The 26,089-nt window shown below is 45.6% G+C and overlaps 1 protein-coding gene across 6 annotated transcripts in view; it reads left to right on the top strand.

Annotated features, from left to right (window-relative positions):
- Positions 1 to 26,089, top strand: part of RREB1 (ras responsive element binding protein 1) — a 122,862-nt gene that overhangs the window by 75,662 nt on the left and 21,111 nt on the right. For all 6 annotated transcript variants that reach the window (XM_015275839.4, XM_040675869.2, NM_205049.3 and 3 more), the window contains 4 exons: positions 5,726 to 5,870; positions 7,042 to 7,178; positions 20,482 to 20,671; positions 21,617 to 24,356. In XM_015275839.4, the coding sequence (XP_015131325.2) occupies positions 5,726 to 5,870; positions 7,042 to 7,178; positions 20,482 to 20,671; positions 21,617 to 24,356 (3,212 nt within the window). The remainder of the gene's footprint in view (positions 1 to 5,725; positions 5,871 to 7,041; positions 7,179 to 20,481; positions 20,672 to 21,616; positions 24,357 to 26,089) is intronic.

Raw genomic sequence — 26,089 nt, 5'->3', positions numbered from 1 at the left:
ATATATATTTAAACAAAGATAATGGCTCATCTGTTGCATGATAAATATGCTATTTACTGGACATTACTGAAGATACGTTGTTTTGATCCTTCAGAGAGTATTTACTGTTACTTGAAATTAGCAAAGTAAGTGAAAGATCTCAGGGAAGGTAACAGTGGAAGAGGTCAAGCAATTATATCAGCTAAACTGTGCTTTGGGCATCTGACCAGTTCAGTCCTTCCCAGGATGGCTTGGTGAACTTGAGCAACAATTTACTCTGGGGAAAAAAGAAAACAACATTAAATTTTAAATAAAAATAGTACTATATTTTACGTAAGGTAAAGCACAGAAGGCATTGGTTTTTACGTTCAGTCTCTGAGTGGTTGGATATGTCTTCAGATAAGCATCAGATGTGTGAGAATCATCCTCTTGATTCTGATACCAAACTGCTCAAAAGTCACGAGGGAGGTGAGGAACCGCAGTGTGCAACAGTGCGTAGGGTACATCTAGTGGTAAAGTGGAGAAACTTAGAATAATATGTGGGATATGAAGCCAGAACCTGAACTTGATACTGTCAGATGATCGCTGTGGGCTGATAATGCCCAGATTCATTGGCCTTCCCACTGCGTTTTCACAGGAGTGGAGATGTGAGGGAGGAGGAGGGTGTTTATACATGCGCTGGATCCTGTGCTCAAGAATTAATCTTGATTTAGATGCTGGGACTTTCCCAACCGGGCCCCACTGAAATTGCTTGCTGCTCCCCTGTGGACACGCTGCTCCTTCTAATCAGACCTACCTGGCAAAAACCTCTTGACTGAAAGCCAGCAGTGCTTGTGCTGCCGTGGTTAGAAGGGAGAGGCTTTAGCTGCGGTCCCTGCTCGTGGGCTGCACATCCACCCGTTCGTTCCACACCTTTCTTTTGCCTGGGCTTCTGAGGCAGGCAGGCCCTTTCTTTAGGGATGTGGAGCACATCAGCAGCCGTGAAAACTTGGGGTGCAGCGACGGTGTGGTTTTTCTCCCCGGAGACTGAGGTGAGGGATTCCCACGCATGCTGCGGGATGCTTCCTCCCTAGGAGCCAGAGAGGTGCTGATGGGGTTATGGGCATGCAAAGCAGGACCTCCTGGTGTCGTTCATAATTCAGGAGGACCTGGAGCTGGGAGTATCTGCTCTGTGCAGTTGCCTCTTTCAGGATGCTTTGACTCCTCGTTCTAGCCTTGAGCCAGCCAGTCAAAACCTTCCCACGTTCTGGTTTTGGCATCGAAGCTGTGGGCTGCCCTGTTTTGAGTCTTCCAGAAGGCTTATACGATCAACATGCAAATCCCCTCTGCATTAAGAAAATACAGCAACCCTTTTTGGAGATGCAGTGAAGATTGGGATGTGACCAATAGAAACCGCCTATCAGTTCAGTAGGACACATGCTCTTTTTTTTTCCCCTCGCTGTGAGTCACCTCCCTTAGGCACTGATCCAACACCACCCGAGGGTAAAAAAAAAAAAGGAGTAAGGCACTTGAGCTCTGCATGTGTTTGTTTTCACAAAAGTCTCTTCTTCAGTGAAAAAGCACTGAAGTATTCACTTGCCACTGTTCGGGTCCAGTATTCACCCTTCCAAAGTCATGCTTTGCACGGCAGTGTTGGGACGGAGAGGTTTTCTGCCCGTTGGCTTTTTCAGAAGCTAGGGGAATTCTGGTGCAACTGTCATCTTACTCATTCTGTTCACATGACATCGGAGGGAAGAAGAAAGTTGTGGCACAAGAGGGGAAGCGGAAGGTGGTTCTCCCAGGGAGGATGAAATGAAACGCAGAGAAGCAGTTGAAAGCTACGATTACTGTGGGCGGGCTGACTGGCACACACTCACAGCACAGTTGGATCCTCCTGGCTCACCTGTGAAATTCTTCTTGTGAGGGGGAGGGAACAGATTATGAGAACTTTTTCACATCCAGCTGTGCTGTGAGAAGCAGAGCGTGCAGCGAGTTATCTGCATTTTTTGCATAGCAATTCTTGAACGTGAAGAGTTCAGTTCAGAGGTGAACCAGACCTTGTTTGGAAAAGATGTAATTTTCCCTCGCCTTCTCAGGATTATTCTTTGCCAGTTTTTCAGGCTCTGTATCTGGGCTCATTCTGAAGAGTTCTACCACTTCCTCTGAGATAGCAGTCGAAGCTCGTGGTGCTGGGCAGTCTGTTTAGCACAATTTTTTCTCTCCTTCACTTCATCTTGTGAGTCGTAGTAACGTTTCAGTGTTCCACCCTCAGTACTGTCCAAGTGTGTGTGTGTGCATGCATGCATGCCGAGGAGATGGGTAACCACCAGTTGAAGTGCAGTTTTCTGGGCTCCGCACCATCCCGAGGCTGTCTGCTGCTCTTGGGTTGCTCTGCAGGATGGCTGACAGCCACGGTTTGTCAATTTAAATTAGAAAGAAAGCAAGGTTCCACTAGTCGTGGCTCTGGATCTCTCCTGAGTCCAGGTAGTGGTCGCTTTAGTGCTCTGGCAAGTGTTACTGTAACGCGGGTCTGTGGCTGGATGTGAGCATTTCCATGCACACCCTTACTTTGCATTCCATTCTCACTTGAAGTGTTGAGTGTTTATCTTTTTTTTTTTCTTCTCGATTTGATGAATGTCATATCATTTTCCTTTATCATTGCAGATGCTGAAAACCAGGCTGACTTACAAGCATGGCTTTCATATACAAAGTATGCCAGCATTGTCGGGCCAGAATAAGTTGTTATAGTCACAGTGGGAAAATAACTTCTAAGCACAGCTTTGTTCCTGTTCTCCTTGTGTCTTGGCAGGCCGAACAGTGAAGTTGAACATTTTTGGTGTTAGATGTAAGGTCCAATCAAGGCAAAGTCTTATAAAGGAGAACAAGGGATAAGGCAGCGCAAATCCTTCCATTACTTCTCACCTTTAATTTCAGTTAGGAAACTTTTAAAGTAAAAGGAGCTTTGGTGAAGGGAGCGTTTAACAGAAAGGTTATGGATGTGACTTGGCATCTGCTGCAGTTCAACCCAAGTTGGGTGATAAATGTTTTCTTGAGGCAGAATGACATCCATGTTACAAAGCAAAAGAGAGAGATGAAGATTGTGTCTATCCTTTGTACTGCTTGGCTTTATCTTCCTGCTTATCTTGGGTCGTAGCTCTAGTAATCTTTTTCCTCTCCACCCTTGACTTGATGTAGTGAAACTTGCTTAACCTGTCAAAGGAATAAACCTGCTCACTGTAACGTGGGCAGGTTGCAACTCCCCTCGAGAACTCTGGAACCTGCTGCTTTAGCTTCAGATTTTTCTTTTTCCTAATGATGGCACGCAGAGAGCTATCGTGGTGTCTGTGATATCTGACCTACGCAGTAAAAGTCAAAGGTGCAGTCAGGGTGTCTTCCTGTTTATAGCTCAATAGCTCAAGCTGCCTTCTTTCAAATATGCAAAACCAAAACATGAAGGGATTACCACATTCCTTGCTGTGGGTATGGATTCTGCTCGTGCTTTCCGGGCATGGCAAAAGTGTGCATGGGTATGCAGGAAGGAAAGCTGCAGGCTGAGGGCGGTTGATGGCTTCAAGACCAGGTGTAGCTAAGCCCAGTCACTGCACTGCTGCACCCATGTTAACAAGCCCTGCCTTATTAGCAGTCATTTTATTGCAGACGTGGCTGGACTGCTTCTGGGACTTGCAGGAGCCAGCATGTTCGCATGTATTGTGTCAAGGCAGGCAGAGGTGCCAGGCTGGACTTGCAGTTATCTGCAATTACCAGCAGTTTCTCCTGTTGGTACATACACTGTGGATGTGCCATTGCACCCCTCTCCCACAGGTGCAGCTCCATTAAAACAGGCAGAGCTAAGCAGATGGACAAAGACCAGGGGAAAATAACTTAGCCCTAAGGAAGCTGTTTTCAATGGGTATCGACTAACAGGAATTCTCTCTGACAGAGAGGAGACTTGAAAATAGAAACAGAAAGTCCCACGCTTTATGTATAGCAGTATTTTTGTTGTCGTTTGTTTGTTTTCTGGCTGAATGGGATTTAGCTTGATTGCTTTCGTTCTCTCCCTCTCTGAAAGTAACTGGCCAACTCATACTGGCTAGATACCAGCCAAGCTGCCAGCAGGGTAAGCATACAGTCCGTGTGTCTGTCTGCCTCCCTCTGGGGTGGGGGGACGGACAGGCACATGCAAGAGGAAGATTTAATCAGAACTGGGAGGCAGTCTTTACCAAAAAGAAGGAAATGTATTTAAAAAAAAAAGGGGGGGAGAGCAGCAAACTGCCTTTTGGGTCTTGTTTTGCCTCCAGAACTGGATTCTGCCTCTTTGGCCTGTTGTTTCCCATTGCTTCTCGAGTTTATCTGCAACCATTGTAGGCAGTTCTCTCTTACCAGCCTGCTGGGAACATCTGCGTGCAGATGCTCTCTTCTTGAGCATCCTACACCATAAGCAGCCCACAGCATCTGTCCCATTTTGTGTGGCCTATGAGAGTTACCTGGGAGCTGAATTTGCTTCCCCAAAATGCTGGGGGTAGGTGAATGGCACAAGCAGTAGCTGAACAGCCATTTTAATCTTGCAGCAGTTCTGCTGTGTTTGGGACTTTGGATGGAGGCTGTTCCTGCGTAACACCCTCAGGAAGCCGGCTGTAGTTTGAGACAGTAATGTAGTTGCCTTTTCTTAAAAGATTCAGGGATTGTGAAAGTATTGTGCTGGGAGACACTCATCTGGCGGCCTCTGCCCGTGGGTCAGTTTGGTCCAGTGTGTTATCTTGCAGCATCACGCCCTTGGCATCCAAAACTAAAATTGATTTTATGTCATAACACCCAAGCAGCTGTGAGGACATGTAAGACTCATTTGGATTACGACATTCTCTCATGTTTGAACACGATGGCTTGCAGACAAGTGGAACGGTACCATCCTGAGCTGGTGTGGCTTCTGAAGGAATGGCCCAGATGCCATTAACACAGTCTGCCTTGTGCTGCTTTAAGTCATATGTACAAAAAGCACTTCTCTCCTGCGCTCCCAGTTGTAACTATTAGAAGTAAACATTTCCGTTGCATATTGGAATGAAGGAATCTAAGTTTGATTCCTATCAAAAGCACTTGACTACTATCAATTTGAAGCAAAAAGCCCTACATCTGGTTTAAAAAAAGTACGAGTTAAGCATTGAGTACTCAGAAAAAGAAAGGTGAATTAGTGTGTGTCATCTAACTGAAGAGGACTGGGTGGGAGCATCTTGCTCGGTTGCCAGTGTAGCAAGCTGAGAGGCAGGTGGGCCAAGCGTATGGACGATCACAAGGTTGCTTCCTCAGCCATTTTCTTCTTTGGGTTTACATGCTGCACCAAAGAACCAAAGAAATTCACTAGGTGTCTCAGTCACTCTGCTGGGGTTTGGGCTGAGAACATCCTGATGGTACTTCTAGCCAGGAGCAATATAAGCAGGCTTTGTGGAGCCTCGTTTTCCTCTTTCCAGTGTCACTGCGACAGTAAGTAGTCTTTGTCCTGGGGATGTGCAGTTGAAATTTGAAGGGCCGGGGGGTGATGGGGGATGGATGCGTGTGCAGGCGGTAGTGAGGCGATGGCCCACAGCCCCACACACTCATGAGTGGGTCGTGTCCTGGCCATATTTCAGCACTCTCAGGAGTGCAGCGCAGTTCACGGGATCTCTGCTGGGATCATTGAAAGGCAAAGCTTGCAATTGGTGTTGGCATTAAAATTGGTGCAGACTTCCCACCCCGATTTGCCCACTGACGGTGTCTTCTTCCCCCTCCTGCTCAGGCACATGAAGATTCACGAGAAGGATCCAAACAGCACGGCGAGCACAACTCCCCCATCTCCACTGAAGCGCAAGCGATTGTCTTCAAAGCGGAAGTTCAGTCAAGATGCTGAGATGGACAGAGAGGAAAGGACACCTGCAAAAAAGGTTTGTCACCAGGCGTGAAGCAAAAGGCTTTCCTGACTGCCTCCTATGCTTCTGGCCATTGTGCTCATGCAGTCAGCACGGGAATATTAACATTTGGTCTCGTTACAGCCCTGTAAGATTTAAGATACCTCTGTTTTTCCTCTGTAGCCAGCGGTGTTGTCTGAAATGGAAAATGCACTTCTAATTTCAGAGATTGAAAGAATTATTGTTATTCTTTGTTGTTTAAATTTCTCATATTGCATGTCGATTACATATATGCCTATTGATTGCATGTATTAGCTAATGTTGGATGAGAAGATGACCAACTATTCTTTCACTACTGCTGTTTTATTCCCCATTTTATTTCCTGTTTAATTTATAGTATTCTTGCAGGGTGGTGATTTGAACTTGGAAAAAAAAAAGTGTTTACTTAAGAAACAACTTAAGTGCATTTTTGTTATGACTGGAGGAAAAAAAAAATCTATAGTATGCTTCCCTTTTGCAGTAGCATAATCCTGCATTATTTGAGTTGCAAGAGCAACCAGAAAATATTTATGTGAAGGCTAGACATTTCCATTAGGGTTTTGTTTATGAAATATTTTATTGCATTTCAGTCATTCATCCAAAACGTGTGGTGGCTGCCAAAATTACCTCAACCCTTTCTACTTAGTCTCTAAATGGCAAACTAGTAGCAGCTCCATGTAGCTCAGTATCCTTGTTTCCGTGCATGCTTTTCCTCCCTGTAATCAGAAGAGGGCTATAGAAAACATGCACAAGTTCATTGCTTTTCCATGGACCTCTTGAGCTAGCAGTTGGCAGTATTTCAGTGGCATAAATAATTTAGGCTGACAGCTCGCCTGGCTCTCTGAAGGAGGAGGAATGCTGGTTCAGTGGTATATAAACATACGGGCTTATGAGTTGTTCAAATCGCAGTTTCTCATTAGAACTGATGTATCTGTGACTTGGCTGCGTGCTTCATCTCTTGGTGAGCCTCCTTTCTGCCATGCGTATTCTCACGTGCGCTGCCTCTCACACTCTCTGTGTTGCCAGAATGAGCAATTTCTGGACACCTGCAGCAAAGTTACAGATGGAACTCACTGCTTTGCTTTTCTTTTTTAACTTTGAATGGGTCGCGTGTTCGGTTTGTTGCTTCAAATTCGGTCTGGTGAGGTGTTTTTTCCTTCCTCTGTAGGTTGTCGAGGATGGTCAGTATGGTGAAGGGGATAGGAAAGAAGATGACGCTTACCATTGTCCAGTATGTTTCAAAGACTTTTTTTGCAAGTATGCGCTGGAGTCCCACATGGAGACACATCCAGATAACTCACTGAGGTAAGAAGAGGACTTGAGAGCATTTCTGGTCGCCACATGGTCTCAGAGAGCCCGCTGGGGAGGGGAGAAAAACCCAGCGTCGTTCAGACCTCTGCGCTATTAACTGACCTCCGTTCTGATTTTGAACTGGTTTTGAATCTTTCTGCCTCGTCTTTTGTCACCAGGGTGCTAGAAGGATTTTTCTTTTTTTCAAATACAAGAAATCTTGCCAGTTAATAGCTGGGAATGTTTTTGGGAGAAACTAAAGCACCCCTTCTTCCCCTCCAAACTTATCACAGTTGTTGTGTAAAATGGCAAAAGGTCAACGTTGCAGAATTTTAACAAGTTAAACTAAAGATGCTTAAAGCAGGAAGCAAAGCTAGATAAATCCATTCAGGTACCAACCTATGAGGTTCTTCTGCCTGAGGTTTTGCTGTTTGTCGTGGGAGTGAGTGAAGATAGACGAGTTTCTGGTTCCAAACCTTCTGCAAAGCGTGTTATGCTTTTCTGCCTATTGAGGTTAGGGAATGTTTTGGGTTTTGGCTTAAATCAGCATCTCTTAACAAGGAAAAAATTAGCTATTAATTGTTTGGGAGGGTGCTTGGGGTTTGTGTTTTGATTCAAGTAATTGCTCCTGAGATTTCTGTTACTTCTTTATTTCCTGTTTGATTGTTTTTTGATAGAAAAAAACTAGAGACAGATAACATGAAGATGCAAAAGAGATATTCCAAGTCTGTAGACCCTAAACATGTAGAAAAGCTGCTATTTTACAAAAGCAGGTTGTCCATTAGCAAAAACCTGTCAGCACTTCAGGCTTATTTAGGACATTGGACTCTCAAGTGATCTTTTCAGAAGGTTGCAGAATTTGACATTTTGGAGTGTTAACATTCTGTACTGAAGACATTGTCTTAATAGAATGGGGTTCATTATTTATTTATTTGTTTATTTCATTAGAAAACATTGATGAACATGTGTAGAACTTTTTTTTAATTTTTTTTAAGATGTTGTAATTAATGTGGAGGGGATTTGGAAAGCTCTTTCTTAAACGTAGTCCAGCAAATGATAGTTACTTAATTGGAGTTTGCTGCTTCTGAAGTAAATCAAGTAAATTCTCATTACAGAGCAGAATTGAAACAGTTGATCTCTGTCCCCACCAAAAGACCTCTGAGATGACTTTGCCATATGCATTACACTTCAGAGGAAGTGGCTGTGTTCCTAGGCTTGACCCAATATTAGCCTCGCTTCAAAGTTTCTACAAAGATACATGTTTGCTAGGCTATGTGCTGTGAAGCTGAGTGGACAGGAGGGTTCTCTGGCTTCAAGTGATGGATAAAAGGCAATTGAATGGACACCCTTCCAGCTTGGCAGCTTTACAGTCTGCTGCTGCAAAGCAGAAGGACACTGTCTGTGCAAGCACCCTCTTAATGTGTCTCTTCCTGTAGCTCTTTCCCTAGGATTCTCAGATTTGCTTTTGGATAGCATTCTTCTTACATGGATTTTGCTACCCATGATTGTGTTGAGCAACACAGGCTAAAATGTGTCCTTAAATCAAAGGCACGATTGTCATGCTCTGTGGGCATGAGTTATGGGTAGTGCTGGGTCTTAACTGGCTTGTCTAGACAATGGCAAAGGGGGTTTCATCAAATGTTTGCTTTAGCAACTTAAGACATGTCAGTAGAGATAGGGCAAGACAAGGAAGCCATGGTTCTCCCTGCTCAGCTAACACATTCGAATGCAACTTGCCTTACCTATCTGGCTTAAAATACACCTTTTGTCCTCATCTAGACGAGTCAGATGTCACTGGCCCAACCTGGCAGAAAATCCTCTGATAAGCAGAGCACTCTGGGCTGCTATTCGGGTGACTGTTTCTTCCTGTAGGAGATGAGTTAAAGTCCTAGGCAGGCAGGGGCTGCACCACCCTGGTTCCCAGAGTTTTGCAGGACTGTTTGCAGGGTTCAACAAAATGTGCCGATTGTGGTGTGCTGTTTTCAGCCCTGAATTAACATGACTGAAATGATTCCTTTTGTGAGGTGTGGAGGTGTCTTTTTAAGTGAAGGAGTTGAAGAGCAGAGAAAACACTGCTGGAATAATAGAGCAGGAGGCATGTGTGCATGGGTGTGTTTTGTGGCAGGGGAGCAAACTGCAAAGTGTTAGAAGGCATTCATCAAATCCCGGTGTTTCCTTATTGTAGAAGACTAGGAGGAAGAATTCTACTTAAACAAAGTTCAAACAAACAAAAAAGGAGAGCAGCTGTGCTACAAGCAAAGGGCAGGGAGCAGAGCACGCTCGGTCTCTTTTTATTGCCAGCATTGTAAAATTCGAGTCACTTGATCAGGACTTCTGTGCAGCAGGTATCAGATGTTGTGCATCCTCAGGCCCCAGATGCTCTGGCTCTGGCAGTTGGTTTGCAGCTACTGCTGTGGGCAGCCCTGCGCAGACTGTTTTGTCACAACCAAGAAATAAGTGATGCTCTGTCAGCCTCAACATGCCTCTCTTTGTAAACCGTGGGGCAGACAGGCCGTGGCCGTGCTGTTAGGTAAGTACAGCCTCTCTCTCCCCAGCATCTGCCTGTCCTGTCCCCCCATTAAGGAGCGGCAGAGGTGGGGCTGTCTGGCAGTCCCTGGGTCTGCCTGAGAGCAGCACAGTCACCGGGTGGGCCTTTGCCCTTCCAGATACTGTCAAATGAGCAACTTAAAATCTCAGGGTTAGCTGTTCAAAGCCGGATGAAAAGCCTTGTCCTCCCGAGGAGCACTTTTTCATGCAGGGCCAGGAGAGCTGGGAGCACCTCATTGTTTACTTGCAGCAAAATAAACAATGCTTAATCCACCGATTGTGTGAGAGAGGCTCCCGCTTGGGAGAGTCTCTCCCGGTTATGTAAAATCCCAGATTGGACATCTTTGTCTTCCAATTACGGTAAGAACTGTCCTGCTGTGGGGAGCCAGAATAGGGCCCTTTGTCCCACCGCAGTGGGCTGTGGCCCTGTGCATCCTGCACGCATCACCCCCTGGCCAGGCTCTGTCCCTTTGAAGCCCCGGGGCCTGCACCCTAATTAGCGACAGGAAATGGTCCCAGAGAGGCTGCCTGCTGCCTGCACCCCCATTAGCTACGGGAGGGGGCACAGCCGTGCTTTCTGCCCCTCCGTCCCCCTCCTCGTGCCTCCCTACCTGGATTACTTAAAGCCGGCGGCCATTTCCCTGCAGCCAGGGCCTCGAGACACCATCTATTTTGGATGGGAGGAGGGGGTTGTATCTGAGCTTTGATATAATTAGCAGAGTGCTGAAACGCTGCGCAGCCAATAGGGAAAATAAGAAACCTCACAGAGGAGCGTAACACCTCTGGAAACTTTTGTGGCTGAGGGTTGCTGTCAGACATGGTAACGTGCTTCTAAAGTCGCCTGACAGGCAGCTCTGAGCAGCAGCAGCAGCTCAGGCTGAGGAGATGGGAGGATTTCCTGAGGAGAAGCCTCTTGAGGCGCTCTGTGAGGTTTCCCTTCTTTCCTTTGGCAAGTACAATGGAACGGGCTTAAAGTAAAACGTGTGGCTTTTTAAAAAGTACATGCACTGTAAAATTCCTCTGTTGGGTTTCTCTGTAACTAGAGCATACCCTTTTTATTTTCGCTCCCTCTCCTCCAGGAAGGCTTTCTGCAGTACTCTCTGTACCAACAGCTAAGGCTTTTTAGTCTCCTTTCTCCCAGCAGCAGCAAGACGTTTATTCTGCTTCTTGTGGCCCCGCATCTTTCTGAGGAGAGGAGGAGGGAGGTGGTAATAACGTGGCAGCTACCAACCTTTCATAGAGGCATTAGTCCTCAGCAAGGACAGCTTGTACAGCTTGAAACATGGTAAAAGCCAGTATCTTTATGAGTGCAACGTGCACTTTTTGATCACATTTGGTTCAGCGTGTCACTGCTTTCAGTTACAGGAGTTGTTTTTTTGGTTTTTTTTCCTAAGGGTTTTTATAGGAGCTGAGTGGATAGGAGAAAAAAAAAAAGGCGTTACAGGGTGTGAAATGCACTGTCTCCTTCAGGCCCCGAACTGACCTAGAGACCAGTACCTGTAGATGCCTGTGTCCGTGAATGGATTCAGGCTAGATGAAGTTTTCTGACCTTTTACAGTGCGTGTCCAAACAGTGATATAATATATTAAGCTTTGTAACTTGCCAAATCCCAGGCATATTTTCACTAGGACAGCAAAAGCAGTTCTCTTGCCCCAGGATAATGTGCTTCTGTAAAACTTCGAAGGAGCCAAAGAAAGGAAGAAAACCGAGTGCCATTCACTGTCTACCTCGTTCTTCAAAGCAGTTTACCCACGTTTTGCTGAAACTTGTAATGTTAGGTGGGCTAGAGGTTGAAAACCATCACGGAAAGCTGCTGTTCTGAACAGCTAGAGCAGTAAAAGACCTAGCAACAGAAATGCTCAGGACCTGGAACGAAAAATGTCAGGACACTCTGACCATTGGTGTTTGTTGTCATCCACCTCCAGTTTTGCCAGGGTAACCCGAGCTTGTGTTTCTGAAAAAGCTCCTGGGTAGGAAATGCTGCTGTTGTGTCTTGGTGTGACATGGCTTCACTCACAAGGAAACTGTGCAGTTTAAATGCTGTAAGAATGAGCCCCTGGACTGTATGGGTGAACTGTTTCACAGTTTGTGGTTCAGTCAGTCTGCTCACCGGACTCCCCCCTCTGCCAACACACTGCCATTCTTCGGTGCATGGTGTTGAGTAGTGAGATGCTGCAGGGTACCTAGACCTTAATCTCTGTGTTAGTTACTTCAGCTCACGTACGTGAGCAGTATATGTTAAGCTAAGTCAAAATCAAGTGGATTTTGAGTCAAAACTATTCCAGCTACTTAAAATACTACGTTTGTTGCCCAGTTACTGTTCTTCACAACAGTTTTCTACATTGGTTTTGGGGAGATAAAATAACCAGGAAAACAAAATGATTAATTTTTAAGTGTACTGAGATTACTTCAGTCATTGCCACCAGTAGAAAAGACTACTGCAAGAGAAAGTTGTGCTCGGAGCAGCAGTGTGACGGAGTGAAAGTACATTGTACAGGATGTAAAAGAAAAAAAAAAAAACACCAGAAAAAGCCCCTTAAGTTTCATTCCCGTTTCTGCCAATGCCTACTAAAGCAAGTTCAGGAATTTACTTTCTCTCCTTATATAGTAAGGAATAATCCTGCTGACTTAATTTTTGTGAAGCGTGCTGCTTTCTACACACGGTCAGCATTTCGTAGGAAGAGGGTGCTACAGACATTGCAAAATTAGGAGAGTGAATGTGTTTGAAAAGCAAATGTTGTATGCTATTTTTTATTGCCTGTGTGCCACTACTGCAGATCTGTGGTGGGGAGAGTAAGTTTCTTCCTAGCAGCTGACATCACTTTTACTGGAAGCAACCAGTAGTCTTCTTGTAGCATTGTGAACTGTTGTTCTACTTTTCTACCTCTGTCACAGCCTTTGGTGTGCATATAGATAAGCCTCCTTTCTTGTCAGCGTTTCAAAATGGGAAACTCATCTTCTTTCAGTGCAGGTGGATAATGCTGAGGTTGTTGTATCCTACACGACTGTTGAGTATGGGGAGAGAGAGAAGGCATTCCAGCACAGGCATGCTCGTGGACTCTGTGACCTTTGGTTTTGGCACACTCTCGCCCTGATGCTTCCCTTCTTAGTCATTGCTCTAGGGTCAACTGCTAGAGTTACCAAGTACTGACAGAGTAGAGATGCACAAGGGTCAGTTAGTTGTATGGCACTGCCGATTGGGCCGACTCCCCTGTTCTGTGTGCTCAGCTGCTTGCTTGGTGTTTGGCTAATACAAACTGGGAACTGAATCCTGATCACAGTTGATAGCATGTTCAGTGTAGGAGCAATTCCATGAGCCAGCTCTGGTAAATGCTGGGACCGAAAATATGCTGTGGTGCAATACAGCTCTCAGTGCCCATAAGGCAAAGGAGAGGGCATGCAAGAAAGCTGGATTGCATCTTTTATTAAGCCAATAAAATAGGGAAGTAAAATCAGTGGACTGAGCATCTGTCTCTATGCTGACTTGCAAAAGCAAACCAGAACTGCGTTTTAAGTACTTTCTGAAGTTTCTGTTCAGAAAAGAGAGATGGGAAACATCAGAAGAGCTGCACAAATCAACTCCATCCTAGAAGTGGTCAGCTCACACCAGGGAGCTCATTGTGCGAGAAGGCTGGGAGTCAGGAGCAGGCGGGTAAAAATACCAGATAGTGAATGGACACAGGGAGGGAGGCTCTCACGCGGAGCTGTGTGGCGTGTCACATGGCACTGAATATCTCAGCTCGGGTACCGAAATAGAAAGTGGGTAAAATGCAAAGCCCGACTGCAGGGGAAAGCTTCTCGTAAAAGGGAATAGAGGAGGGAAAGAGGGCTCAGCCAAAATGGGTTATTAGCATGCCTGTCTGATCCCGGTGTCCAGGGTATGTTTATACACACGGTCTGTCAAAGTACTGGCTGCTGCTGCTTGTGTTAACAGCCATGTCTGCGTGCTGAGCATAGCTTACCTGTGAATGCAGATAAGGGCAAGTGTGTTCCATCCAGATTGGGCTGCACCTATTTGTGTACTCTTCTGTCATCAGTAGGTGGCTGTAGGATAGATGTGTGCCTGTAGATGTGTTTCTTCTTATGTTACTTGGTGAAAGGTGTTAGTTTTCTTTTTCTTTTCCTTCAAGAAAACTTGATAGGCACTTACAGGTCTTACTGTTTGGTTTTGAGAAACATGTTAGCAGGCAGGAAGAACTCCCCTTTTCTTTCCCCCCAAAAGAATACCAGAAGGCCCATTTGAGTTTGTGAGTACAAATAACTTTAATTCTGGATGGCCGTGCAGCCTGGAATTTCGGTAGCTGCAAAGGACTGCACTGTGCAGGCTTCCTTTTTCCAGGTACACCTGCCCTGTTTGTGCACCCTTCATTGTTCTGTATGTCCATCTTCAGCCCTCACTCTGTGATTCTGTCCAGCTACTTTCTTGACACTTCTGGTTTTTAAAGCTTTCACCATTTACTAAATGGAAGGGTCATTATGAAAAAATGAACTACTTTGTGTAAGGATCTGTGGGACATCTCCAATTTCCCTTTCTTTATTCTTGGCTATATGCTTATTCTGTTGAAATAAGTGGTAGAGTGAGCTCCTCTTCCGCTGGGGCCGAGATACTAAAACACAGCACTTGAGTTGTTGAGTTGAGTCTAGTACATGCAGAGTAGTAGTACACAACAACAACTTGTTGAGTTGTTGCTAGTACATGCAGTTCATTACAGTGTTAAGAAAAGGAGCTCTTTTCTGATTTTCATTGCTTAAAAACGAAGGAGGTAAAGCAAAAAAAAATGCTGCAGGTGGAGGTTTGTGCCAAGAATGGCTTGTGCCATTGAGCCATGTGTTGGTCAGCTTCACTCGAGGGGCTCTGACAGCAAGAGTTACAACACACCAGGACTGGTGCTGGCTCTGCAGCGCACTGACACGTTTCTGAAGCACAGCAGCACCCTGGCTTGTATCAACCCTGCGTGCTACTTTCCCTGCCTGGACCAAAGTATGGCTGCAGGAATGCACATGGCGTTGTGCATCTCCCTATAAATAGGTTTGGTAGGGCAGCTTCAGCCTTGGCTACAGCCAAGGATGACAGAGAGGGCACACTGGCAACAAAGTGGGACCCTCAGTGGGGAGGCAGGAGAGAGGAAAAGCTACAGTCCCACTGAAGCTGTGGTCCCCTGTGCATCTCCCCAGCCTCCCTGCGTACCTTGCATTCTCAGTGCTGATCCTCAGCAGAGACTGGGCTCCAGTGAGGTTTGCCTCTGTTCAGTGCTGGCAGAAGGAGGAGGTGCTCGATTAGGGGGAGATGGGAAAGCCACAGAATCCTCTGTGATGCCCAGGGGACCTGCAGGGATCCCCAGGGAAGGCAGGAGCAGCACCCGCAGTACTGCCGCTTTTCCATCACTCATCTGCAGCAAATGGGGGAGATTAGTGCAGCTGTTGGATGTTATTTCCCAAGGCCCTGGGTGTGGAGGCCAGAAAGGGTTTTTCATCCAAAAAGAGATGAGTATCTGGTCTTGGGCGGGGTTACACAGGAGCAGAAACCAATTTGCTCTCTGTCATCTCCCTCCCTTTGCCTTGCCCCAAACAAAGTGAGAGAGAGATTGAGAAATCCTTTTCTGAAGGGGAGTACTCCTGCAACTGGCTATCTTTACTTCAGAGGGGTTGAATGTCCTTCTGTTTAAAATGATCGTTTCTCCATCCCCTTGTTCTTGTCTTTTACATGCAAACAGGGCCTAGGCTAGGGAGCTGCTCCCATCTGTGGAGCACATAGAAGTCAGCTGGAAGCAAGTGCCCATCCTGCTCTGGTGCCTGGTTGTTCCGATTTTTAGATTAGGATTGAATTTTCTTTGCTCATAAGGAGATCCACGCCAATGTGAGACAGTGTGTAATGCAAGGCAGCAAGCATTACTCCTGTAAACTTTTCTTGCATAGGTGCTTTTTGTCATGAGTGTAGTAAATCCTGCCTTGTCTCTTGTACAAAAGAATGACTCCTTCTTAAGGCATATTAAAATGCTTTTATATTCCAACTACTAGCATTATGGATTTCATGAATGTCATCTTATTGTAATATAAAGCTTTTTAAGGCTGTGTTTTTACATAGATATCTTGTAAGTGCAATGGTGTCATGTCACACAGTCATGGGAGGTGGAAGGGACCTACGGAGGTCATCCAGTCCAAGCCCTGGCTAAAGCAGGTTCCCTACAGTAGGTCACACAGGAAGACATCCACGCGAGTCTTGAATACCTCTAGAAAAGACCCCACGGCCTCTCTGGGCAGCCTGTTCCAGTGCTCTGTCACCCTCAAAGCAAAGAAGTTCTTTCTCATATTTGTATGGAACTTCCTGTGTTGCAGCTTTTGCCTGCTGATCCTGGTCCTGTCGCTGCACAGCACTGAAAAGAGCCTGGTCTCATCCATTTGGCTCCCGTACTTTAGGTATTTATAAACAGTGATGAGATCCCCTCTCAGCCTTCTCTCCTCCAGGCCGAACAGCCCCAGGTCTCTCAGCCTTTCCTTATAAGGGAGATGCTCCAGACCCCTCATCATCTTTGTAGCGCTCCACTGGACTCTCTCATAAAATATCCTGTCTTTCTGGGACTGAGGAGCCCAGAGCTGGGCACAGTACTCCAGATGTGGCCTCACCAGGTCAGAGTCAAGGGGGAGGATTACCTCCCTCGACCTGCTGACCACGCTCTATTTAATACACCCCAGGATACCATTGGCTTTCTTGGCTCATGGTCAACCTGTTGTCCACCAGGACACCCAGGTCCTTCTCCTCAGAGTTCCTTAGTAATAATTAAACAAACTCACCTGGTGTGATAGGTGGATTGAGCTCTGAGGTCAGCCTGGTTTTTGTACTGTCATAGCATGGGTACATTAGGGTTCTGCTTTTGTGTTTTAGCAGTTCTGTTTTCTCACCCACTTGTTCTGTGCACCTCTGCCAGCAAGCCAGAGCTCTAGTGCTGAACTGGCTTTATACAGATACGAGTGACTCCATTACATAAAGACTACTGAGAAGGGTGCTCAGTGTAAAGCAGTCTAAGTTGCTAACAGCACTTTTTCCATTTTTGCTTACAATGAATTTCTTTTTAGAACCAAATGGCTTTCTTCTCTCTGTTCTATAATCATATTTACAGAAAAATGGAGAGGAGTGGCCATGACCAGCAACCATGTGATAACACAGCAGCTTTTATTTGCTACATCTGGAAACTTAGCTTGCAAGCGCAGTGCTTTTATCTGTGCTCAGGTGTTGAGCTATTGCTCTGCCTGTTCTGCTCAGAATCTGTTCCCATCTCTGCTCTCTGCAGTCACATCATCCCTGTTTGACTTGGCACTACGCTGGGACAGACTTGTGAAACTGTAAGGAGAGAGGGTTTGTTTTGTTTTGTCTTCAAGCTCATCACGAGCAAAGTATTACCACATGGCTCAGCTGCCTCATTTGATATGCTGGTCTTTTTGGACTTTCTAGATTAATGTTGCATTTTTAAAAAGAAATTTTAAGCAAGATGAAAAGATGTTTGCATTACGTGAGGTCTCTTTCTCTTTTGCTTCTTACTGTGTTTCTGAATTTAGAAGCATTGTAAGTATTGCCATTGCTTAAAGATGGAAAATAGTACTGATGTCAAAATGGGCAAATCAATTTCCTTAATAAAAAACAATCAAGACTGCCAGTTAATGCCTTATTCCACATGGCAGAGTGCTCCATTCTAAATTAACACACGTGTTAGTTAGCACCGTGCAATGATTGCCTTAACTAATTTTGAAGCTCCGTACCCCTGAGTTTTCCTTGGTGGTGGTACACATCCAATGTACGCGGCTACATCAGCCGCACTCACTGTATTCAAACCCAAGAAACCTGGGCTCCCTTAGTGCTTGAGAGGCTGGGAAGGTAATTTAATAACACACAGGAGAAAAAAAAATGTGTGAATGGGCTGTGTCTTGAAAGCTGCAGCCCCACTGGAGGCGCTGAGCTGAGGCAGCGCATTGACATTCCCTGACAGGCCCGACTTACCCGGGTGTTTCTTTATTCAGCCAGGAGCTTGGGCTTGACCAAATGGGAAAAGAGCTTAATCCTTTTCCAGATTTTTGTTATTGCTTGAGAAAAAAAATGCAGGGGATTGCTTCATTCTATGCATTATAAAAGAGAGAAGGGACATAACGCCTCTTATTAGGAGTTTTGTTTTAGGGGAGGAGGGAGGGAGGTTCCTTTTGCATGAAAACACTATTTTTACATTGCAGATTTTTACTCTCCTGGGGCGTAACAGTTGATACAGGTGTGCCATGAAGGACTTTCACACGGGTCTCTGCCCTGAAAGGTTTTGTTTCAAGCACAGCTTTTGGTAGGAGACCCAAATAAACCAGTGCTTAAAATGGGTCCGTCACACAGCTGGTGGATGTGAGAGGGTAGGGGAGTGTGAGACGTGTGAGACATGTGATGCGCTGGCATGGGCTGCCCAGAGAAGCTGTGGGTGCCCATCACTGGAGGCACTCAAGGCCAGATTGGATGGGGCTCTGGGCTGCCTGAGCTGGTGAGGGGCAGCGTTGCCCATGGCAGGGGACTGGAACTGAATGGGCTTTAAGATCCCTTCTAACCCAAACCATGCTATGGTTCTATGGCTTGCTTAGCCCAAATCCCAGGGGTAAGGCAGCAGACCCTGGCTCTGCTTGTGGCCTTGCAGTCCTGTCAGCAGTAGCTTCCTCTGCCCTGTCAAACATGAGGAGACACAGCCATTGGATTTTGTTGCTGGTCCCAGGGAGGTCAGGCACACTGGGGACTCCCAGAGCTGCCTCGGGGCAACCGAGGAGAGGGTGAGGATCTGCATGCCTTCACAGAGCAGCAGGGCCTGTGAGCCCTCGCTGTCCATGTGCTGAGATAGCAGGAGGAGCGTGCCAGAACCACTGCTAGCTCTCACGCCAGGCTTTTTCATCGCCTCTAAAAGTGCATTTGTTCCAGTATCTTGCGAGTTCTGGAGGTAACTGTTGTAAGCCTGTAGTGCCCTCCTTCCCCCGGTGGTTTTGGTGGTTGAGTGTTTTTGTTTTCGCCCGAGATGAAAGCTATGCATCACGGATAGGTACTGCCAAGTGAGCTGGAAGAGTGCCGCAAATCCTGACGCTGGAGGAGCGCTACGCATCGGCATTCCCTCACTCCACCAGAGCCGGTTGTCACATTTAGCAGATCTCCTTAAGTAAACACTCGCTTTGTAAAAGACTGCGGTTCTCTATTTAATGGAATGCCAGCACTATGCTGGCAATAATTATAAAGGTAGGATGCAAGTGAATTGACAGGGGAGATAAAACAGATTAAACCTCCAGCGCATAATATTTATGCCTCAGCCTTTTGGGTACCATGATAACACAGGCAGTGGTACATATACTTCACACTTGTTTCTTTCACCACTCAGAGACTATGAGTCCAATTGTTCTGTGAGTGACTTGGTTATCTCTTCATTTTCAGGGAATAAAAAAGGTCTGTGGAAGTTTATGTAGTGATAATAAGAACAACAATGGGAGTTTGTTAGGGACAGGACAGGGAGGGGGTTGTTTCAGGATTTTGTCAGAAGTCAGTTCTAATTGCAGGATGTTTTTTTAATGAGTAGGCACATGTCCTTTTCCTCGATGGGAGGGCAAAGACAGCATGGGGAGACGTGAAGAACTCCGAGTGCAAATAACGCTCTCAACAACAGTCTGCTTTACATTCTCTGCTAGTAGCTTCTGCAAAACTTGTGTTTTGGTTACAAGCCCCAGCTGTAACCATAGGGAACCATTTTGAGTGAAACTGTGTGTCATTTGTTGGATTCAGAGCGGATATAATCTGTCCTAGTGCAGAGCTCAAACACCAGCTACTTCAAAGGCGATAACATTGTTGACATGTTGACCCAGTGTTGCTCTGTACTCCTTACCAGCTGTAGCATGGCTGTATTTCCAGCGCCTTTGATTGTCTTAATGCTAGTTTGCTGTACCTAAGAAACTTAGGATTGCCCAAATTTGGGAATAGAACTGAAATAAAACAAGTCATAGCCCCAAGTTGTGGATCAGAAAAGATGTTGCTTCTGCGTTTTTCAGAAGGCATGCTGGCTGTGAAGGAGGTATGTGAGTGTCAGAATGTCAGAAGTGTTGAGCCTGTTTCAGGTCTTCCTCCTGACCTTTTCCCCTCCAAGGAGCAGTCTTTTTTCTTTTAAAGAAAGTGTACTTCTCATAACAGCTTGGAGAAGAATCAGTGGAAGTTTATGGAAAAGCAGTGCAGTATAAACATTTGGAGAAAAATTCATACACAGGTGTTTGAGTGGTGGGCAGTAGCATGTCTTAAATTGTAGTTAAATACGTGTTATCTATACATGTGTAGCTGTGTGTTATGTAGCTCTGATTTAACCTTTCCTTGTCACTGATGTTTTTTAATTTTTTAAAAAATCATTATTTTATTAGCACTTTTTAGTAAAGAATCGGGAAAATAAAGTTGTATGAAACCATTGAAGTACTTGGACAATGGGAAGGTTGTCAGAAATCTGCAGTCTCAGCTCCTACTACCTGTCTGCTCATGTGTGACATTCATTTGCTATATTCTTTGAACTTCTGGTGAACTCAACCACCAGAAACTGGTAGAAAGTGGCTGTGATTGAAACGGCCTTTCCGTGGTGATAGATTTTTGACATGCCATGACTTCGTTCTGCATTTAGCAGATTCTTAGTATCAGGGGGTGAAGGAAGGAGGTTGGCCTAATGTGAGAAGAATGCTAGTCTTTATGCTTGCAGCAGTCAATAAGTCATTTTTATTTTATTCTTTTTCTTTCCAGGTGTGACATCTGTTGTATTACCTTTCGTACTCATCGGGGCTTACTGCGTCATAATGCAGTTATCCATAAGCAGCTTCCCAGAGATCCCACTGGAAAGCCTTTCATTCAGAACAACCCTTCAATTCCAGCAGGCTTCCACGACTTGGGATTCACAGACTTCTCCTGTAGGAAGTTCCCCCGCATTTCTCAGGTACGCTTTGTTCTTAGGAGCTTAAGGTACCCTCTAATATAGCGTATATCTTCTGAATGTATTGAAGGATTTGACCTACCAGAGACAAGGCATAGAATATTTTGTGGAGCCCACATTACTACTGTCTGCTCGGATACAGACACTTCCTTTTACTTTTTATCATATTCCTTCTCCCTTTCCCTATCCCGTTCTATTTTTTTTTCCCTTTTCCAAAGAACATTTGGCCTATCTTTTTTAAGTATTCCAGTGGTGTGAAGATATATAAAGTTACTTTAAACAAACACGTTGGCAGTGTTAGATCCATACCCCTCCCTCCCAGCCTTCCTCAAACAATTTCACATCTAATGCTACCTAGGTAGCATTTAAATATTTAAATACAGCATTTGGATTCACAATTGTTTTCAGGTATAAAATCTATTTGTGAGTTTAATATTTTTCTTGGAAGAATAAATGTAATCAGACTCCCTAATCAGAAGTCTGACTGGTTTTGCCTCCGCATTTCATTCATTTGGTTTTGAGGGGTGTTATGTTTGGTTGGTTTTTTTTGTTGTTTACCCTTCTTAGATGCTTTCTTTTTTTTTTTTTCCTTATAGTTTCTTTGTAGTAAAAGAGCTGAAGGAGATAGTCTTACTGTGCGTCTTACTGAAGTTAGCTGGGTAGTCCTCTGAGGCTCATGTCCTGTCAGTGAACAGAGAAAGGTTTCTGGAATGGTGGATTAGGGTGGAAAAGTATTTTAGAGCCTGAATAACCCTCTGAAGAAATTTGCCTCTATAGAAGGGAACTTCTGGAGAGTCAGCCCCAAATCTAGATATACCACTTAGGTGGCCAAAGGGCTTCTCTAAACTCCAGAAGAAGAGAGAGTGAAGGTAGTTTCGTTTTGCAGTAATATGTAATTGCTTTGTCAGTTGGAGGTGTCTACTCTAAATGTTTTTGCATGTCTTGCAGGTCTGGTGTGAAACAAATTTGCGAAGGTGCATCAGTGAATTCCATCGGTTTATTTGCGAGACGTGTAACAAGGCATTCCCCATGCTTTTGGCACTCAAACTGCACACAGAAACTCACGTGATGGATCAGGGAAGAGACAAGCACAAGCTACAGTCCACATCCCTACCCAGTGAGAACCCAGACCAGAAAGCCTTCATGGCATCCTTGGGCCTACAGTACACCAAAGACATCAAACCTGTCAAGCAGGAGGACGATACACAAGATGAGGTCCAAGAAATGCGGCTCAGAGCACTGAAGAGTAACCTACCTCAGGAACCCGGCAGCACTGGCCTGCTTAGCCTCTCTCCTCTGGAAGCTGCCACTATGGGAGGGCCATTTTCAGTCCTCCCACCTACAAAGGAGAACATAAAGCTCCTCTCGCTGCAGCCTTTCCAGAAGGGTTTTATCATCCAGCCTGACAGCAGTATTGTGGTAAAACCCATCTCCAATGAATCTGCAATTGAGTTGGCAGACATTCAGCAGATCTTGAAGATGGCTTCTTCCGCTCCTCCTCAAATCAGTCTTCCTCCACTTTCTAAGGCACCTTCTGTCCCCGTGCAGTCCATTTTCAAGCATATGCCACCACTGAAGCCAAAGCCTTTGGTAACGCCCCGAACAGTTGTCGCAACTTCTACACCTCCTCCTCTTATCAGTGCCCAGCAAGCCTCCCCCGGCTGCATTAGCCCAAGCCTCCCACCACCTCCTCTGAGGCTGATCAAGAACTCGGTGGAGACCTCCTCCAACTCTCACCTCTCCCAGCCAGGAGCCAAATCAAGTCCTTCCTCACAGTTGCTCCTCCAGCCCAAAGTAGAGCCTTTAACTCAGCACGAGATGAAGACACAACTGGAGCAGGACAGCATTATTGAAGCTCTCCTGCCTCTGAACATGGAAGCCAAGATCAAGCAAGAGGTGACAGAAGGGGACCTCAAAGCCATCATTGCAGGGGCAGCAAACAAGAAAGCCCCAACAATGAGGAAAGTCTTGTACCCCTGTCGTTTCTGTGACCAGGTGTTTGCTTTCTCTGGTGTCCTGAGAGCTCATATCCGTTCTCACTTGGGTATTTCCCCATACCAGTGCAACATCTGTGACTACATTGCAGCTGACAAGGCGGCGCTGATCCGGCACCTGCGGACACACAGTGGGGAGAGGCCTTATATTTGTAAAATCTGCCACTACCCTTTCACAGTTAAAGCCAACTGCGAGAGGCATCTGCGAAAGAAGCACCTCAAAGTGACCAGAAAGGATATAGAGAAGAACATTGAGTATGTCACCAGCAATGCCGCAGAGATGGTGGATGCCTTCTGTTCTCCAGACACTGTGTGCAAGTTGTGCGGCGAGGATCTGAAGCATTACCGGGCCCTCCGCATCCACATGAGGACTCACAGTGGCTGCCAGAAGAAGAAGCCATTTGAGTGCAAGGAGTGTGGCACAGCTTTTTCAGCCAAGAGGAACTGCATTCACCATATCCTGAAGCAGCATTTGCATGTGCAGGAAAGGGAGATTGAAAATTACATCCTGGTGGTGGACTGCAGTGCTCAGGAGAGCCACACAGATGCTCCTTTATTGGAGGACAGCACTTACATGGACTGCAAGCCCATCACTCCTTTCCTAGAGCCACAAAACGGCTTCTTGCTTGGGACGTCATCTCATGTTCCCATCAAACTTGAACCTATGGGCAACTTCCCGATGGATTTTGATGAGCCGTTGGATTTCTCTCAGAAGAGCAAAAACCTGAGTGCTGTGCAAGTGAAGCAGGAGAACCTGCTTGTCTCTTCTCCCTTGTCCTTCTACGACTGTTCCATGGAGCCCATTGACCTGTCCATCCCCAAAGTCCTGAAGAGAGATAATGATATCCCAGGTGAGGCCAGGAATCAAGAGCTGGCTTCTTCTGTGATCACTGATAATGCCTATAACTGTCAGCAGTGTCCTCTGGGCTTTGGTGCCAATGGGAACTCAGAGAAAAACAGGGCTGTTGGACATCCCCAGCCACTGAAGGGTTCGTTGCATTTGACTGTCCCAATCATTTCCCCAGCTCTCCTTGGCAATTCTGCCTTGCTGAGACCCTTGAGGCCTAAACCACCACCACAACCTCTCTTGCCAAAGCCTCCAGTAACTAAAGAGCTGCCACCGCTGGCTTCCATTGCACAGATCATTTCATCTGTGTCGTCTGCTCCTGCTTTGCTGAAAACGGAGGCTGCAGATGCCAGTCCCAAGGCAGCGAGCAGCTCCACTGGGTGTGACAAATCAGGGAATGCCAAAGCAAAAATGACAATCGTGACCGCCATTCAGAGAGACTCCAACCTTCCCAGTGACCTGACTCAGGCCTGTGATCCCGAGCCGTCTCCCATTGCTGACACTGGGTTGACTAAGAAGAGAGGTAGAAAGAAAGGAACAAAAAACAAGCCTAAACTGAGCAGTGGTGTGGATCTGGAGTCAAGCGGGGAGTTTGCCAGCATAGAGAAGATGCTGGCTACCACAGACACTAATAAATTTAGCCCGTTTCTACAGTCCACTGACAATTTCAAGGAAGAAAGCGGCCAAAATGGAACAAGTGAGGATGAAAAGGAAACTCCTGAAGATAAGCTGCTGAGAGGGAAGAGGAACACTTACTCAGACTGCCCGCAAAAAATAACCTGTCCTTACTGTCCTCGAGTCTTTTCGTGGGCAAGTTCCCTACAGCGGCACATGCTCACTCACACAGGTAAGAGTGCCTCGTCCTTCAAGTGGATTGTAGTGCCCGAGGATTTTCCTAGCTGAAGGCAGGGTCTCCTCATGCAGGAGCCTTCCTTTCTTGTCTTCCCTCTGATGTCCGAATCATATTCTTTTTTGTTTTTCTTTGCAAAGCCTCAGCTGTTGCTGTTGCATTGTGGTGGTGTTAAATTTTTTAGTAATGGAGTAATTTCTGTGGCTTTGAGTATCAAGAGGGCAAACTAAGCTGCTAAAACCCATTTGACTTCGGTGGCGTAACTTAGCATACATGGAAAAAGAATTTGGTTTCAGGTTTTCTATTATTTCTGTCTCATCTAGACAGTTAACATGTGTTGAATATTTCATTGTGCCTTACATGGTTTGTTTGGATGCTTCCAGGGACTGTTTGTCAACTTCAGTAATGATAAAAATATGCCATAACAATGAGAGCAAATAAGTGTAAAACTGTGTCAGTGAAAGAAAATAATGTAGCATTTAGCATTCTTTTTTCTTGTGATGGCTTTTATTTGACAGAAGGAAGGAGGATGCAAGAAATACCATCCCGAACATTACGCAGTAGTAGTTTCCCTCTAGGAGATGTTTCTTCTTAGTGTTAGACAACTAAAGGTGGGCTTATACCCCAAGGCATGAAGTTATATCGTGCCACTGTGCAAGTAACCTCAAAGCTGGGGTTAACCAAAGGAGGAACTGGGGGGCGAGATTTACTATAGGTTTGGGGTTCTTCTTCATTCTTCATTGTGAAGGACAGACTTCATTGAATGCTGTGTCAATCTGAAGCTAACTCCTTTTTTCACTCGTGCTGTAATAATTAGTAGGTTCTTACCCTGCTTAGAGTTGGAAAAGAAGAAACTCTACTTCTTTTGCTCTCTTTTAAGTCAGTGACAATTGTTGATATCATTCTCCTCATTATGCAATCTCAACTCCTGATAGAAAGAGTAAAAGTTAGAAAATTAGTAAGAAATGTCTGGGAATTGAGTACAGCCTCATAAGAGAGAAGAGATTTATTTATTTATTTATTTATGTGGAAAGAATGAAGGGTTCATGAAGCAGAAGATCCATTTCTAAAGGGGAACCCCGAAGAGGCAAAGAGTTAGCTAAGAGGTTTAAAGGGAATCTGAGTTGCGGAGCAGTCCCTCTTACAGTTTGCTTTGGGTGACGTGAGGATGTAACTTGAAGGTATCCGTGCAACAGTGAGGCTATTGTTTTCTGGCATGCACAGACCAAATTCTATCATCTTATTAAGCATACAGTTTGCTTTCAGCGGTGAAGGAGAGCTCTTTATTCATATCAGTTGTTTCTTAACACCCTGCCCTCCAAAAATAATATATAGTTACTGAGGAACTTTTCATGAGACAGAAAACAATAAAGAGAGGCTTTGCCCAGACTGAGGAGGTTGACCTGCTTATTGATGGCGGACTTCCAAGGTAGCAGCACTGATGTAAACCCTTAATGTAGACAGGAAAATGCACTTCTGGTAAAACCTGTCTCCCCTGCCATCCCTGGGCTTGGAAGACGACACCATCCTTTAGAAGGCCTGTGCTGCTGTCCCCACGGGCAGAACAAACCACTGCAGTAGGAGCTAGGCTCAGTGCAGGTCCAGGACATGGTGATGCCACAGTACTGGCACCGATCAGATTCAGTCTGGTGCACTCTGGCATTGCACATACTGAGAGCTCTTTCAAATCGTGATCAGAGCAGTGTTGAGGGAGGCTTGGTGCTGGGGAA

This window comes from Gallus gallus, chromosome 2 (genome assembly GCF_016699485.2).
Source record: "Gallus gallus isolate bGalGal1 chromosome 2, bGalGal1.mat.broiler.GRCg7b, whole genome shotgun sequence".
Lineage (NCBI taxonomy): Eukaryota > Metazoa > Chordata > Aves > Galliformes > Phasianidae > Gallus > Gallus gallus.
This window is presented reverse-complemented; position numbering and strand designations above follow the sequence as displayed.